This window comes from Peromyscus maniculatus, chromosome X (genome assembly GCF_049852395.1).
Source record: "Peromyscus maniculatus bairdii isolate BWxNUB_F1_BW_parent chromosome X, HU_Pman_BW_mat_3.1, whole genome shotgun sequence".
Classification (NCBI taxonomy): domain Eukaryota; kingdom Metazoa; phylum Chordata; class Mammalia; order Rodentia; family Cricetidae; genus Peromyscus; species Peromyscus maniculatus.
This window is the reverse complement of record NC_134875.1, coordinates 19,779,325-19,792,402: the sequence shown is the minus strand read 5'-3', so window position 1 is coordinate 19,792,402 and position 13,078 is coordinate 19,779,325. Positions and strand designations below refer to the sequence as shown.

General features: G+C 45.3%; 1 protein-coding gene across 1 annotated transcript; it reads left to right on the top strand.

The window, feature by feature from the left end:
- The first annotated feature begins 9,321 nt into the window (after window positions 1-9,321).
- LOC102927065 (small integral membrane protein 10-like protein 2A) lies at window positions 9,322-12,476 on the top strand. The gene is made up of 2 exons (XM_042269241.2): window positions 9,322-10,002; window positions 10,817-12,476. The coding sequence occupies exon 1, from the start codon at window positions 9,435-9,437 to the stop codon at window positions 9,669-9,671; it is 237 nt and encodes a 78-aa protein (XP_042125175.1). The 5' UTR covers window positions 9,322-9,434; the 3' UTR covers window positions 9,672-10,002; window positions 10,817-12,476.
- The last annotated feature ends 602 nt before the right edge of the window (window positions 12,477-13,078 follow it).

Here is a 13,078-nt window from a genome sequence, read left to right as displayed (position 1 = left end):
TACACCGGCAGTCCCCATAGCATTGAAGGAAAGCAGTGTTGGGTTCTTCCCAGAAACTGCTCAAGCTGCATCCCTTACCCTCTGTCAGTGCTTGCCTCCTGGCCTGGACTTAAAATGCTAACAAATAATGCTTCCATAGTCATCTGTAGCACATGGAATGGGATGGGAAGGGAATTCAACTCTTGGCCTTTCAGCCTTGATCATCTGTTTTCTCAGTTCCCCAATTCAGGCACTTAGCCACTGCAGTTTCCGTAAGGGACTGGATTCCTTTCTCCACCCAGCAATATAGGTTAGCTTTTATCAAGTCTTTTCCAGCTTACATCGTTAGGCAGGTCTTCTCAAAGATCTAGACAAAACTAAATTCACGTTCCCTAACTATACTAAGACATTACAATAGTACAATATATTTTAAAATATGTATATTTAGTACATTTCTTCAAAGAATGTTTATTTTATGTGCGTGCCTAAGTGTATATGTATACCATGTTTGTTCATGAAATCGTAGATGTCAGGAGAGAGCATTGGATCTCCTGGAACTGGTGTTACAGGCGATTGTGAACTGCTGTATGGGTGCTGGGGACCAAACCTGGGTCCTTGGAAAGAGAAGCAGCTCCTCAACCCTGAGCCATATGACTTCTGTATGTCCTAATACAATAATATGAATGTATGAGTTACTGGAGATTGCTTCAAGATTTGAAGCTCTTTTTTATAGTCAAAACATACCTGTTGGCCCTAGAAGAAAGCTATTTACATTTATTTTTAAAATACATTCTATAGCCAGGCATTGGTGGCACACCCCTTTAATCCCAGCACTCGGGAGGCAGAGGCAGGTGGATCTCGGAGTTCGAGGCTAACCTGGTCTACAGAGTGAGTTCCAGGACAGCCAAGGATACACAGAGAAACCCAATCTCAAAAAAACAAAAAAAAATATTCTAAATATTTCTTTAGTTATATATTTCCCCCATTAGATTTCTTCCCTGTATAACTGTAAAAGTAGAAGAACTCAAGCCTCCTCATCTTGATTTGGAGTGAAAGGAAACACTTGCACTGTCTCCAGAGACAACCCATCCCGGGAAAGTCGGAGTCTCTCATCTTAAGACGCTAGTTACATGGTGCTACACACAACACATACACACGCACGCACGCACGCACTTGTGCATGTGCCAGGGGAAAAGAAAAGGAAGTCTGTACTTCTTATCCCAATTCCTTCACTTTTCAAACAAAGAAGTGGTGTGATTAGTACTGAGAAGTTCTATTTTTGCCAAACAAATGACCTTGGCAAAGGCTCCAAGGCTTGATTTCTTAACCTGTTGTGACAGTTATGAAGCATTTCTGAAAACTATTAGCTGTGTTTCCATCAACACGTATGGTTTATGTCCCTTTCCTTTGAATTTGGGTATGTTTGAGATTGGTACAAAAGGAATGGACTGATGTGATGCTGAGTTCTGAGATGGGGCCATAAGAGACAGTATAGCTTTACCTGCTCGTTCACTAGAAACACTTTTGGATCCCAAGTTACAAATCTTACTATTTGAAGATCACCATTATGAAGAAGGCACATATAGTTTCTCAGGGGGCTATAAAATAATAAAAAATTAGCCGGGCGGTGGTGGCGCACGCCTTTAATCCCAGCATTCGGGAGGCAGAGGCAGGCGAATCTCTGTGAGTTCGAGGCCAGCCTGGGCTACCAATTGAGTTCCAGGAAAGGCACAAAGCTACACAGAGAAACCCTGTCTCGAAAAATCAAAAAAATAAAAAAATAAAAAAATAAAAAATTTATTATACTCCTGAAATTAGAATATAAATTAAACCAAATTGCTTTAAATTGAGACATTAATTGTAATCACCAGGGTACACATTGAGATACTGACCTAAAACTACAGTTTTTAAAAACCTACATCCCGTCAAAATTCAGAGACTAAGAGACAATCATGGGGAGCCCAAACCCAGTTAGTACATCTCCAATGCAACCACTAAGCCTAAGGCTCAGGGGACATCTCAGAAGAGGGGGTGGAAAGATTGTGAGAGCTAGAGAGGACCAGGGCACCTGCTGCTAGCATCTTCCAGAATTGCCAGGGAGGCTGGACCAGTATGGAATCTCAACAGTATGGTTGCCTAAACAAAGACCTGCATAATGACACCAGTTGACACAGCAACACAGATGGCCGGAACTTTACAGGGTCTTACTCTTAGATGAGAGCTACAGGCGATCAATGGCTGCTGGGAGAAATAAACACTTTTCTTCAGGGACGAGCTCTCTTAATAGGTGATCAACCCCAAAGTAGTCAACCCTAAACACATGTACATACAAGCAACACTAAATGGACTCAATAGGTAGGGGTGTGTGCATGTGTGTGCATGCGCACATGTGTGTGTGCACTGTATAGTGAGACCCTATCTAAAAAAAATAATTAAAAACACAAGAAAATACCATGGGACCAGGGAAATAGCTCATTTACTAAAGTGTTTGCTGCACAGGCATGAGACAATGAATCCCTGGAACCCACTGTAAAAAGCCTGACTCGGGTGCCAGTGCTGACTGGCAAGCCAGCCTAGCCTATTCAGTGAGCTTCTACAAGTGAAGTGACTCAGTTTCCAGAACATAAGGTGTGGGCTGAGGAGATGGCTGAGTGAGTAAAGTGCTGTACAAGCGTGAGGACGTGAGTTCATATCCCCCAACACCCATGTAAAATGCTGGATGTGGTAGCAAAAGTGTAACCAGGCACCGGTGGGTAGGGTCGGGGTGGGTGGAGACAAGTGGATCCTGGAAGGGCCCTTAGCCCATAGCCGATCTAGCCAAGAAACAGCGAGCTCTAGATTTCATGAGACCTTTTCTAAAAAAAAAATTAGAGGGAAGGAAATAGAGGAAGATAGCCCATGTCAATCTATGGCCTCCACATACACATATACAGGCAAGCACACTCACCCATATATACACACACACACACAACACACACACACACACACACACACACACACACACACACACACACACGTAAATAAATAAGGTGGATGTCTCCTGAGGAATAACATTCAAGTTTGTTCTGTAGTCACATGTGCATGCTCACACATACACACAAAATAAAGTGAAATTGTGTGCCAGAAAAACATCCATTTAAAATAAAAGAAAATCAAATATTTAGGATATAAAACACAGAAGACATAAAATACAGGAAACAAAATGAACATTTTACATCCTATCTTATTAGTAGTCACATTAATTTATTTTTTTATTTGATGTGAATGACTACTTTGCCCGTGTATATTCTGAGTACCAAGTGCATGCCTGTTGCCCAAGGAGGGCACCAGATCACCTGTGAGTCACCCTGTGGATACTGGAACTCAAACCTGGGCCCTCTTGAAGGGCTTTTAACCATTGAGCCTTTCCCCAGACTCTAGCACTAAATTTGAATGGGCTAAATATTTAATGAACATGTAAACACTGACTGAATTGATTTTTTTAAAGAATGGTGTGTGTGTGTGTGTGTGTGTGTGTGTGTGTGTGTGTGTGTGTGTGTGTGTAGGTTTTTTGCCTGTACCACATGTGTGCAGTGGCCACAGAGGCCATAAAACTGGAGTTACAGACAGTTGTGAGCTGCCAAATGGGTGCTGGGAATTGAACCTGTGTCCTCTGGAAGAGCAGACAGTCTTTTAACTGCTGAGCCATCTCTCTAGCTCCCCTTAGTGGAATTCAGCTGAATAATGTCAACAAAAGACACACCTGAGATTTAAATACAAAATAACTCAGAAAGTAATAGTGTGTAAAACAATAGGTTTTATTTATTTTTTTTTTCATTGGTGGATTCTAGATATAAAATGAACAATCAGACCACAACCCATAGAACCATAGAGGCTATATATACATATAGCATGGAGGTCCGTAGGACGACTGTGGCATATAATAAATTTCAGTTTTACTCAATTATTGAAAAAAAAATAGCCAAATGAATGGAAACACATGAACTATGAACCAAAGACTGAGGGGCTCCCAGCTGGAACAATAGGTTTTAAATACACACACACACACACACACACACACACACACACACACACACACCAATATTAATTACAGAAAAGATCATGAACTTGAGAGGGAATTGTGGGAGGAAAAGAAATGGAAATAATACAAATACAGTAGTGAGTAATCATGTACGAAATTCTCAAAAAACTAAATTTAAAAAGTGTGGGAAAAGATTGAACTATCCCATGTATTCCTTACAATATATAATGATTACATTCTATTCAAAAATAAAATAAGAAATTTCATTAAAATGTGCAAAATAGTACCCAAAAGAAAGCTGGAACTGCTATACTAATGTCAGGAACTATATATATATGTTTTTCTTTTCTTTTTGAAATAACATAATTACATCACTTCTCTCTTCCCTTGCATCCTCCTTAACTCCTCCTTGCTCTCTTTCAAATTCATGACTTCTTTTTCATTGTTGTTGCATGCATGTGTATATATATAAAATCTTGGTCTGCATAATGTCACTTGTATGCTACTTTTCCAATATCGTATATATCCAATACCCAATCGTATATAGTAATATACATATAATATACATATAATTTCCAATATCATATAATAATTACTAAATTGTTCTAACAAAGTAGTTACTCATTGTTGCTCAAAATTCCTCACATTACAAGGGAAACAATGTTGATAAAAATAAGCCTAGCCAATTAACTCTAGAAATAATTAAGCAACAAGGACAATGAGTCCAGGAGGGATTGATATCTAAAATTACTACAGCATTATTTTAATTGTTCATTTTTTTCATCAAAACCTGACAAGTTAAAAATGGCAGAGTAAAAAAACCACAAATAATTCTCTTCTCCAAAATATCAGTAAAATGACTGGCAACTCATTGCAATCAGTGAGCCATAAAAATAAGTCAAATGCTTATGTGTGTCCGGAACTAAATGGGAGAATCTGAGACAACAGGCAGAATTTGTGGCATTTATACTTGTCTTACTTCTAGCTCCCATTCTCTACTTCCAGCATAGTCAGCGGAACTGACAGCCCATATTCCAGGTGAAAGCATTAGCCTGGCTGTCACCAGAACTGTCAAATGGACGAGGAACATATGTAAAGCTTAAGTCTCTCAGGTAATTATTATCTGGTCTGTTCAGTGGCTTCCTGGAAGACCCCACTTATAAGGAGGGTTGTATTTGACCCAACTTGCAGTCACCCAGTATAAAACTTTATCTCAGTAGGGTTCTAGGAAGGAAGTTTTGTAATAAAGGTACCGATCTATCAGGAAGAACAATATACCTAAAACATTTCTATTTCAGTTAACTAACAGCATACCTCAAGAGTTGATTTCTAATACTCAAAAGAAACTAGCCTTGAAGAACTTAATAACTATCTTTATTAGTAAGCTAAATCTCAGATAGTTAGGCAAGTTCTTGGTATGTGCTCCAGGCTGGATTTGAACTCACCATGCAGGCCATGCTGGGCTTCATTCTGCCTCAACCTCCCAAGTTCTGGAATGGTAAGCATGCACTATCATGCCTACTTTTTCTGCTTACTTACTCTAAAAATTATGGCTTGTTTGAATTTTTTTAAACTATAACCATGACACAAATTCATGTATATTCTGGCATTTTATATTTTCATGCCTAGGCACTAGTATCCCAATCTAACGTTGTAGACTGAAAAGTCTAAAACTGTAATGAGTGAACAGTTGGGGTTAAGTTGAAGTTCATAATCAAATACTACTTGAAAGAATTCTTTCACTAGGGACTGGAGAGCTGGCTTAGCAGTTAAGAGCACTTGATGTACAATCATGAAGACATCAATAATGAAAAATGGAGTTTGGATTCCAAGACTACATAATAAGCCAGGTATCTAGCAAACACCTATATGTAGCAGGAATCTTAAAAGTTCTTATTAATAAAATCAAACCCAAGGCCAGTTATTGGAGTCAATGCTGGTAGATCAGAAAGACAGAACAAGCCACAGCTAACCTCACCTGGCCAACTTCTCAGCTGGTCCTGTTTCCTCAGACTGGAAGCTTCTGTGTCCTCATCCAGAATGAATCTCAGCTGAACCGCTGCTCGAAAGCCTGAAGCTTAACCAGCCACATGCTTAACCAGGCAAATGCTGCTAGTTTCTGGTCCTCACGCCTTATATATCTTTCTGCTTTCTACCACCACTCTCTGGGATTAAAGGCTGGCTTTCTGGGATTAAAGGTGTGTGTCACCATGCTTGGCTGTTTCCAATGTGGCCTTGAACTCACAGAGATCCAGAGGGATTTCTGTCTCTGGAATGCTAGGATTAAAGGTGTGTGCTATCACTGCCTAACTAGTGGCTTTTCTGTTCTCTGACCCCAGATAAGTTTATTAAGGTACACAATATTTTGGGGAACACAATACCACCACACCCATAAGTAACTCTAGTGCTAAAACAGACAACTTTTGGCCTCTGCATGTACAAGCATATGCATCTGCGTACACACACACACACACACACACACACACACACACACACACAGGTATGTGCCCTTGCAATTATGCATGTACATGCATACATTTTTTTGTTTGACATAAGAGCCATTGTTCATACAAAAATAATTACTAACACAAAAGTAAGGCCAGCCTAGGCTACATAGTGAGTTCCAGACAAGTATGGCTACAGATTAAGACTGAATCAAATAGTTAGATATATGAAAGTTTATAATAATACTTTTTTTGATTTTTTTGAGACAGGATTTCTCTGTGCAACAGCTTTGGCAATCTTGGAACTCTCTTTGGTTTTTTGGGTTTTTTTTTTTTGTTTTCCTTTTATTTTATTTTGCAATACCATTCAGTTCTACATAACAGTCACAGATTCCCTTGTTCTCCCCCTTCCTGCCCCCTCCCCTTCCCCCCAGCCCACCATCCCATTCCCACCATTCCTCCAGGGCAAAGCCTCCCCCGACTGAGATCGACCTGGTAGACTCAGTCCAGGCAGGTCCAGTCCCCTCCTCCCAGATTGAGCCAAGCATCCCTGCATAAATCCCAGGTTTCAAATAGCTAACTCATGCAATGAGCACAGGACCTGGTACCACTGCCTAGATGCCTCCCAAACAGATCAAGCCAATCAACTGTCTCACCTATTCAGAGGGCCTGATCCAGTTGGGGGCTTGGAACTCTCTTTGTAAACCAGGCTGGCCTCAAACCCAGAGATCTGCTTGCCTCTGCCTTCCAAGTGCTGGGATTAAAAGTGTGTGCCACCGTGCCCAGCATTATAATAATACTTTTAAAAGATAATCAGCATCAGTGATTTAGAAAATGCATTTGGCAATACACAGCCATGAGGGTAGCTAACTTATCATTCAGCCTAGCACTGTGAATCCTATCCATTGCAATCAAACAAGGAATGGATATAAAGACTGGAAAGAACAAATAAAGAACTGCACCAATTTGTATACAATATTATATTCTAGTTACAAAGTTTCACGGTATTAACAAAAAAGATCCCTAGAAACAAGCTAAGAGTTTAACTTCTTCATTGGACACAGATGAATGTACAGAAGTTTTTATTTCAAGGGTAGGAGGATGGCTCAGAAAGTAGAGCACGAAGTTTACATGCCCAGAACACATGTAAAAAGCCAGGTATGGAGGCACAGGGGAGGCTGTTGGTTTGCTTATTTTGGGTTTGTTTGTTGGGGTTTATTTTTTTCGTACATAGTCTTACCATGTAGGCCTGACTGGCCTGCGACTTGTTATGTAGACCAGGCTAGACCCAGACTTGCAGAGGTCTGTCTGCCTCTGCCTCTTGAGTGCTTGAAATCAAAGTCATGTGTGGTCATACCTGGCAGTGGCACATGTTTTGAATCCCAGATCTTGGGAAGGTAGAGACAGGCAGAGTCCTGGGGCTCATCAGCCCTTCTGGTCTACTTGGAGGGCTCTTAGCCATTAAGAGACAATCCAAAAACTAAAGTGGATGTGTTCCTCAGGTTGTCCTCCCACCTCTACACACAAAAATGCATGAACACCTACACATGCATGTGTATCCACACAGGAATACATACACATGCATACACATATACATACACACAAAGATACATTTCTATATACTAATAATGAATAAGCGTATGGAAGCTGAGATCAGAAGTCCAAAATCATTTATAATGCTTTCAAAGAAAATGGTTCTTTAGATAACCTATAAAAATGTATAAAGGATCTCAATGCCAAACCATACAAATTTCAATAAAAGAAATAAAAAACATTTTGATGAACGAAGACAGACTTTGTTCATGACTTAAAACAACCAGCATAGAAATGGTGTCAGTTCTCCCTCAAAATTGGTCTATTTAACACAATTTCAAGCAATGCCTTTTGTACTGACAATTTGATTCCTAAATTATGTGGATATGCACAGCCCCTAGAATAACTAAAGATGTGCTGTAAAATAAAAATTGAAGATGGAGGGATCACTCTACTCCATATTAATATATACAGATGATCTTTGATTTACATTGAGGTTACATCTGGATAAATCAATTTGAAGTTGAAAATATCCTAAGACGAATATGCACTTACTGCACCTACTCCACTGATCACAGTAGCTGAGCTGCAATGCGGAATCTTGACTGTTTTCCCTCACCATTGCATAGTGACTGAACACTGCCCTCCATCGCCAGAGATGATCTGGCTTTGGTTTGGATTTGATTTAACCTGTTGATATAAAGATTAGATGTTAACATGAAAGGGCGACCATCAAATACAACAGAAAAGGAACAAAATTCATGCACCACTGATTTGATGGCACTGCGTGGGATAGTTAAGTACAGTATGCAAATAATGAGAAGTACAATGAGTCCTTTGGCCTGGCTTCCTGGGAGACAGTGGAAGAAGGGTGTTAGCGTGCATAGGAGAGAACTTCTGGATATAGTTTCCTATAGAATTAGCAAAAGTGGTCCACACGAGCTAGCCTTCAAACCCCTCCATTCTAGAGTATTCCCCAAGAACGAATCCTAGCAGCACATCATTCATGCCACTCAGTGTTTGTGCACTCTGGGAAGACTAACAGGCTGAACAGGTGGGACAGGCACTTGAGAGGTGCGAGACTTCGTGGAGAGAGGGCTCCCATCCGTGGGACTGTGGCAGTGAGACAAAGCAAGCCTGGCCCAAGCACTGCGGCCACTCTCCAGCAGCAGGACTCAGGATGAGACAAAGATACCTGCTGAACTCGGGGCGGGGGTGGGGGTGGGGGTGGGTAGGGCTTCTGCCCAGAGCCTGTAGTGAGGGGGCGGAGCTGAGCAGTCGCAGGTCTGGCGGGAGGGCGGAGAGCAACTGAGGCGGTGGGGTGGTGGGGTGGTGGGTGGAGCACTAGAGGCTGCAGGGACCCGGGAGCCCGAGGGCGGGGCTGCCGGGCAGCGTGGAGCGGCGTGGCGCAGCGCACTTAGCTGGCTTTGCAGCGGGTGAGCCAGTGAGCCAGGCCGATGGCGGTGACTACAGCCCTGTCTGCTGCAGCGGCGGCTGCGGCCCTATCAGGCCTGGCAATGCGACTGTCGCGTTGGGCGGCGACACGCGGCTCCTACAGCGCCTTCTGCAAGGGGCTCACGCGCACGCTGCTCACCTTCTTCGACCTGGCCTGGCGGCTGCGCGTGAACTTCCCTTACTTCTACATGGTGGCCTCGGTGATGCTCAATGTCCGCCTGCAGGTGCGGATCGAGTGAGCCATCGCCCGGCACCACGGCGGCCCCTCGGGCGGAAGGCGCCACCCGCGCCAGGCGGCCGCGGGAAGGACCGTGGGGCCGCGCAGAGCCCAGAGACCGCGGCGGGGGGCACAGGCGGGACGGCCCGGGCCCCTCCATTTTAGGCCTCCTCCGCGGAGGACCCAAGGTACCATATCCCATAGCGCAAAAAACCTTCACAGCCGAGTCCTTTTCCACTGCATCCAGAGAATCACCAGAGTCTGGCAAACCTGTTGCCTCCCATTGGCCAGAAAGGGGCAACACTCGAAAGAGGGGATGCTACAGCAGGACTTACCAGGCCCTGTGCGGGAAGGTAGGTGCAGACAGGTTGGAATGGAGGCTGGTGGGTATGACTTGTTTGTGGGAAGAGGGAATACACCATGGCACACATGCTGCTTAGCCAAGCTTGGAAACTGAAAAGGTAGGCGAGGCTCTCCCGTGTTCCCTGCTGGTGGTGCCATGATTGGGTATTGGGCGGCCATGGCATCTTGGAGGGCCAACTTATCACCAACACACAGACAGGAAGCCCCTCCCACCCACCTTCCAGGTCTCAAGACCCTTTTTTTTGTAAAAGCCTCCTGAGATGTAACCTGAACCCTGAATGGGACAGGATTAGGCGAGTGAGCCACCAGGAAGGTCCCATGAGGGACCTTTGATCCTTACCTGTTGGGTGGTCAGATAAAAAGGACAGTTCTTTTCTGAACCAAACCTCAGGTCTGTCCCCTTCTTTGCATGGAGACCCAAGGAGAGTCTCTGCAGCTCTGCACAGCCCTCCTCCAAACTGCTCCTGCACTGTTGGGGATTGTGCAGGGTCTGGCCTCTGCCTGCTCCTCCTGCCCTCCCTCCTGCTCCCCTAACCCGGTCTGGGGGCATCCTCAGGCTCTGCATCTGCAGACAGGAAAGAACAGGAACTATTCCTCCCTGTCTGCCCGGCTCCCTGCAGCCCCTGCGATGACACTCTCCAGACCCAGAAGCCCATCTACCAGCCATGGGCAGCCTGGCAGCTGTGTACCACAGGATCTGGGGAAGGGGAAGGACTCCAGGAGCAGGCAGCTGCTGTCAGAATAAGGTAGAGAAGGAGAGTGCACAGGAGGCCAGCTCTGAAGTCTCCCTCTTTTTTATTTCAGGCCTTGCTCTTCTAGGTGATGGCTCACCACTTCTGAGATCATTTCAAGATGGATCCCTACATAGAGATGCCTGCTGCTGTTCCTGTAGCAGCCCGGGGAGCAGCTGAGTGAAGAGCCTACCTGGAAGAGGAAAGGCCCTTCTGGTAGAGGCCTAGAGGGGTGTCGTGGCTCGGGTCTTCTGGCCCTTCCGTAGAAAAGATGCCAGTGTACCTTGGGCACTGATATCTCCTAGCAACACTGTGAGGGAGATGTCTTCTCCCACCTCATGAACTCAGTGGGGCTCAATGAAAGGTGTGGGATTTGCCCTTGTTATACACAGAATAGTGGGGAGCTCAGCCTGCCCTGGACCTCCATTCCCCCACCTCCTCTGCAGTCTTCTTTGGGGTTGGGAGGGAGTAGAGAGCTGCCAGGGGACCTAGGGAGAAAGAGAGACCATGGGGTGGGGAAGCTGGGCATCTACCTTTCCTTGGAGTGGTCCAAAAGACAGGCCAGTAGTAGAGTTCATGAACAGAGAGGAAGGTTCGAGAACTTCCTGAAATGTCTAGTCCTCCCTACCTCTCTGGTGCTTGACCAAGGGGCTCCTGAGCAGGTGTGTGCTAGTGGACTGCAAATGTGGATCATGAGAGGTTGAGGAACTACGGGCTGAAACCCATGGTCTGTATGGCCCTGTTCCTCTGTTCCCAGGCTTGCAACCCCATTCCTAGCATCACATGGGAAAAATCTCCTCCAGATAGGCTGAGGATAGTCTGTCCAGGAGGCCCTGCGTAGGCTAGAGTCTCCAAATGCCCAAGGACAGCCCAAGGGATACTTTTACTACTTATCCAACACTCCCCCAGCTTTTCTATGCTGGTGTCTCAAGGTCCATGCATTCCATTCCTGATGCAGAAACCTTCAGCATGCCAGCCAGCCCCAGGGACAGAGACCCAAATGAAGATCTGTCTCAGCTGAAGGACACAAGCTGAAAGGTGGCTGCCACATGCTCTCTGCTGTTTGCCATAGCCCAGGACCCGATGGCTTCCTTCTGCCAAGTCTTGCTGAGTAGTCCGTATATGTATGTTTGAATGCATGTGTGCACGCCTGTGTGTAAACATGTGTGATGGAGATGGAGCTGTTGGGTAGCGACAAGAGCTCCTGGGAATCTCCTGTTTCCTGTGTACAGGAGGGATCATGGACTACTTGGAGAAATGGGTATGGAGTCTGAGGCCCTGCCTTCTTAGACCTCCCAGTCCAGGGAAGCCCCTCCCTGCTCATGTTCAGGCATGGACTGTGGTGTGAAGTCAGAGGCACTGGCATTGGACTGGATTCTGGGCCCAGTGGCGTCAGTCAGGAGACGGGGATAGAAGGAGGACTCAGCTTTGTGTTCGTGTCCCATTGTGGCCCTGAGTAGTCTGAGCTTCTGCGCCCCCCCCCTCCGCGGGCTACTTCTGTTCCTCCCTGGTGCCCTCGCTGTGTGATGGGGTGGTGATGCACTTTATTTCCTTGCAGTCTGCATTGCAGGCAGCGGAGCATCAATCAGTTCAGAGACTTGGATGAGCGTGCTTTTCCTTGTGTGATGAACTCTGCATTGCCAGTGTTGTCTGGTCAGAGATGGAGTTCCGATGCTGTCACTTGTTGTTGTCTCCCAAAGTGAGAAGAAAACCCTTGGGTTCAGTACACCAAATACCGCCTGCACGCCTCCTGTTTTTCTGCACGCCTCCTGTTTTTCTTGGGTGCCATACCGTACCTGGGTGGGGAAGCGGGCGGGGTATGGGACAGCAAGCCCAGAGGGTCATCCAGAGCTGAGCAGGGAAAGTGCAGCTTCAGAGCCTCCTTCTAGACTGTCCTGGACAGGACCACCACCCTCTGCTCCCCCTGCACCAAGGGGGAACAGTCGAGCTGGCCCGGAATGTTGCAGTTGGTCAAGAAGCATAGGTCTTCTCTTGGCTTCTAAAGACTGGTGTCAAAAGATGCTTAACTGAAGTTGAACTTCAAGGGTAAAGGGAAGTGTAACTGTGGTCTTCTGCAGGTCAGAGATTCCTGAAAAGGTAAACTACCCATTAGGCAATGTTTTGCCTATTTTCTCTTGGCCTTAGGATCCAAAGTCTGTCCACTCAGAGTAGCCCTCCCCTGGGCTCCCCCAGAGAAACAAGGAACTGATAAGGTTGAGGTGAGAAGGTGGTTGGCAACCAAAAACCTAGGTGAGCTAGACAGAAGTGGTGGCACACACCTTAAATCTCAACACTCTGGAGGCAGAGCAGATGAATCTCTGAGTTCGAGGCCAAC

What these genes read in the sequence shown, in the direction of transcription:
- LOC102927065 (XM_042269241.2), top strand. Translation starts at nt 9,435, where the DNA reads ATGGCGGTGACTACAGCCCTGTCTGCTGCAGCGGCGGCTGCGGCCCTA.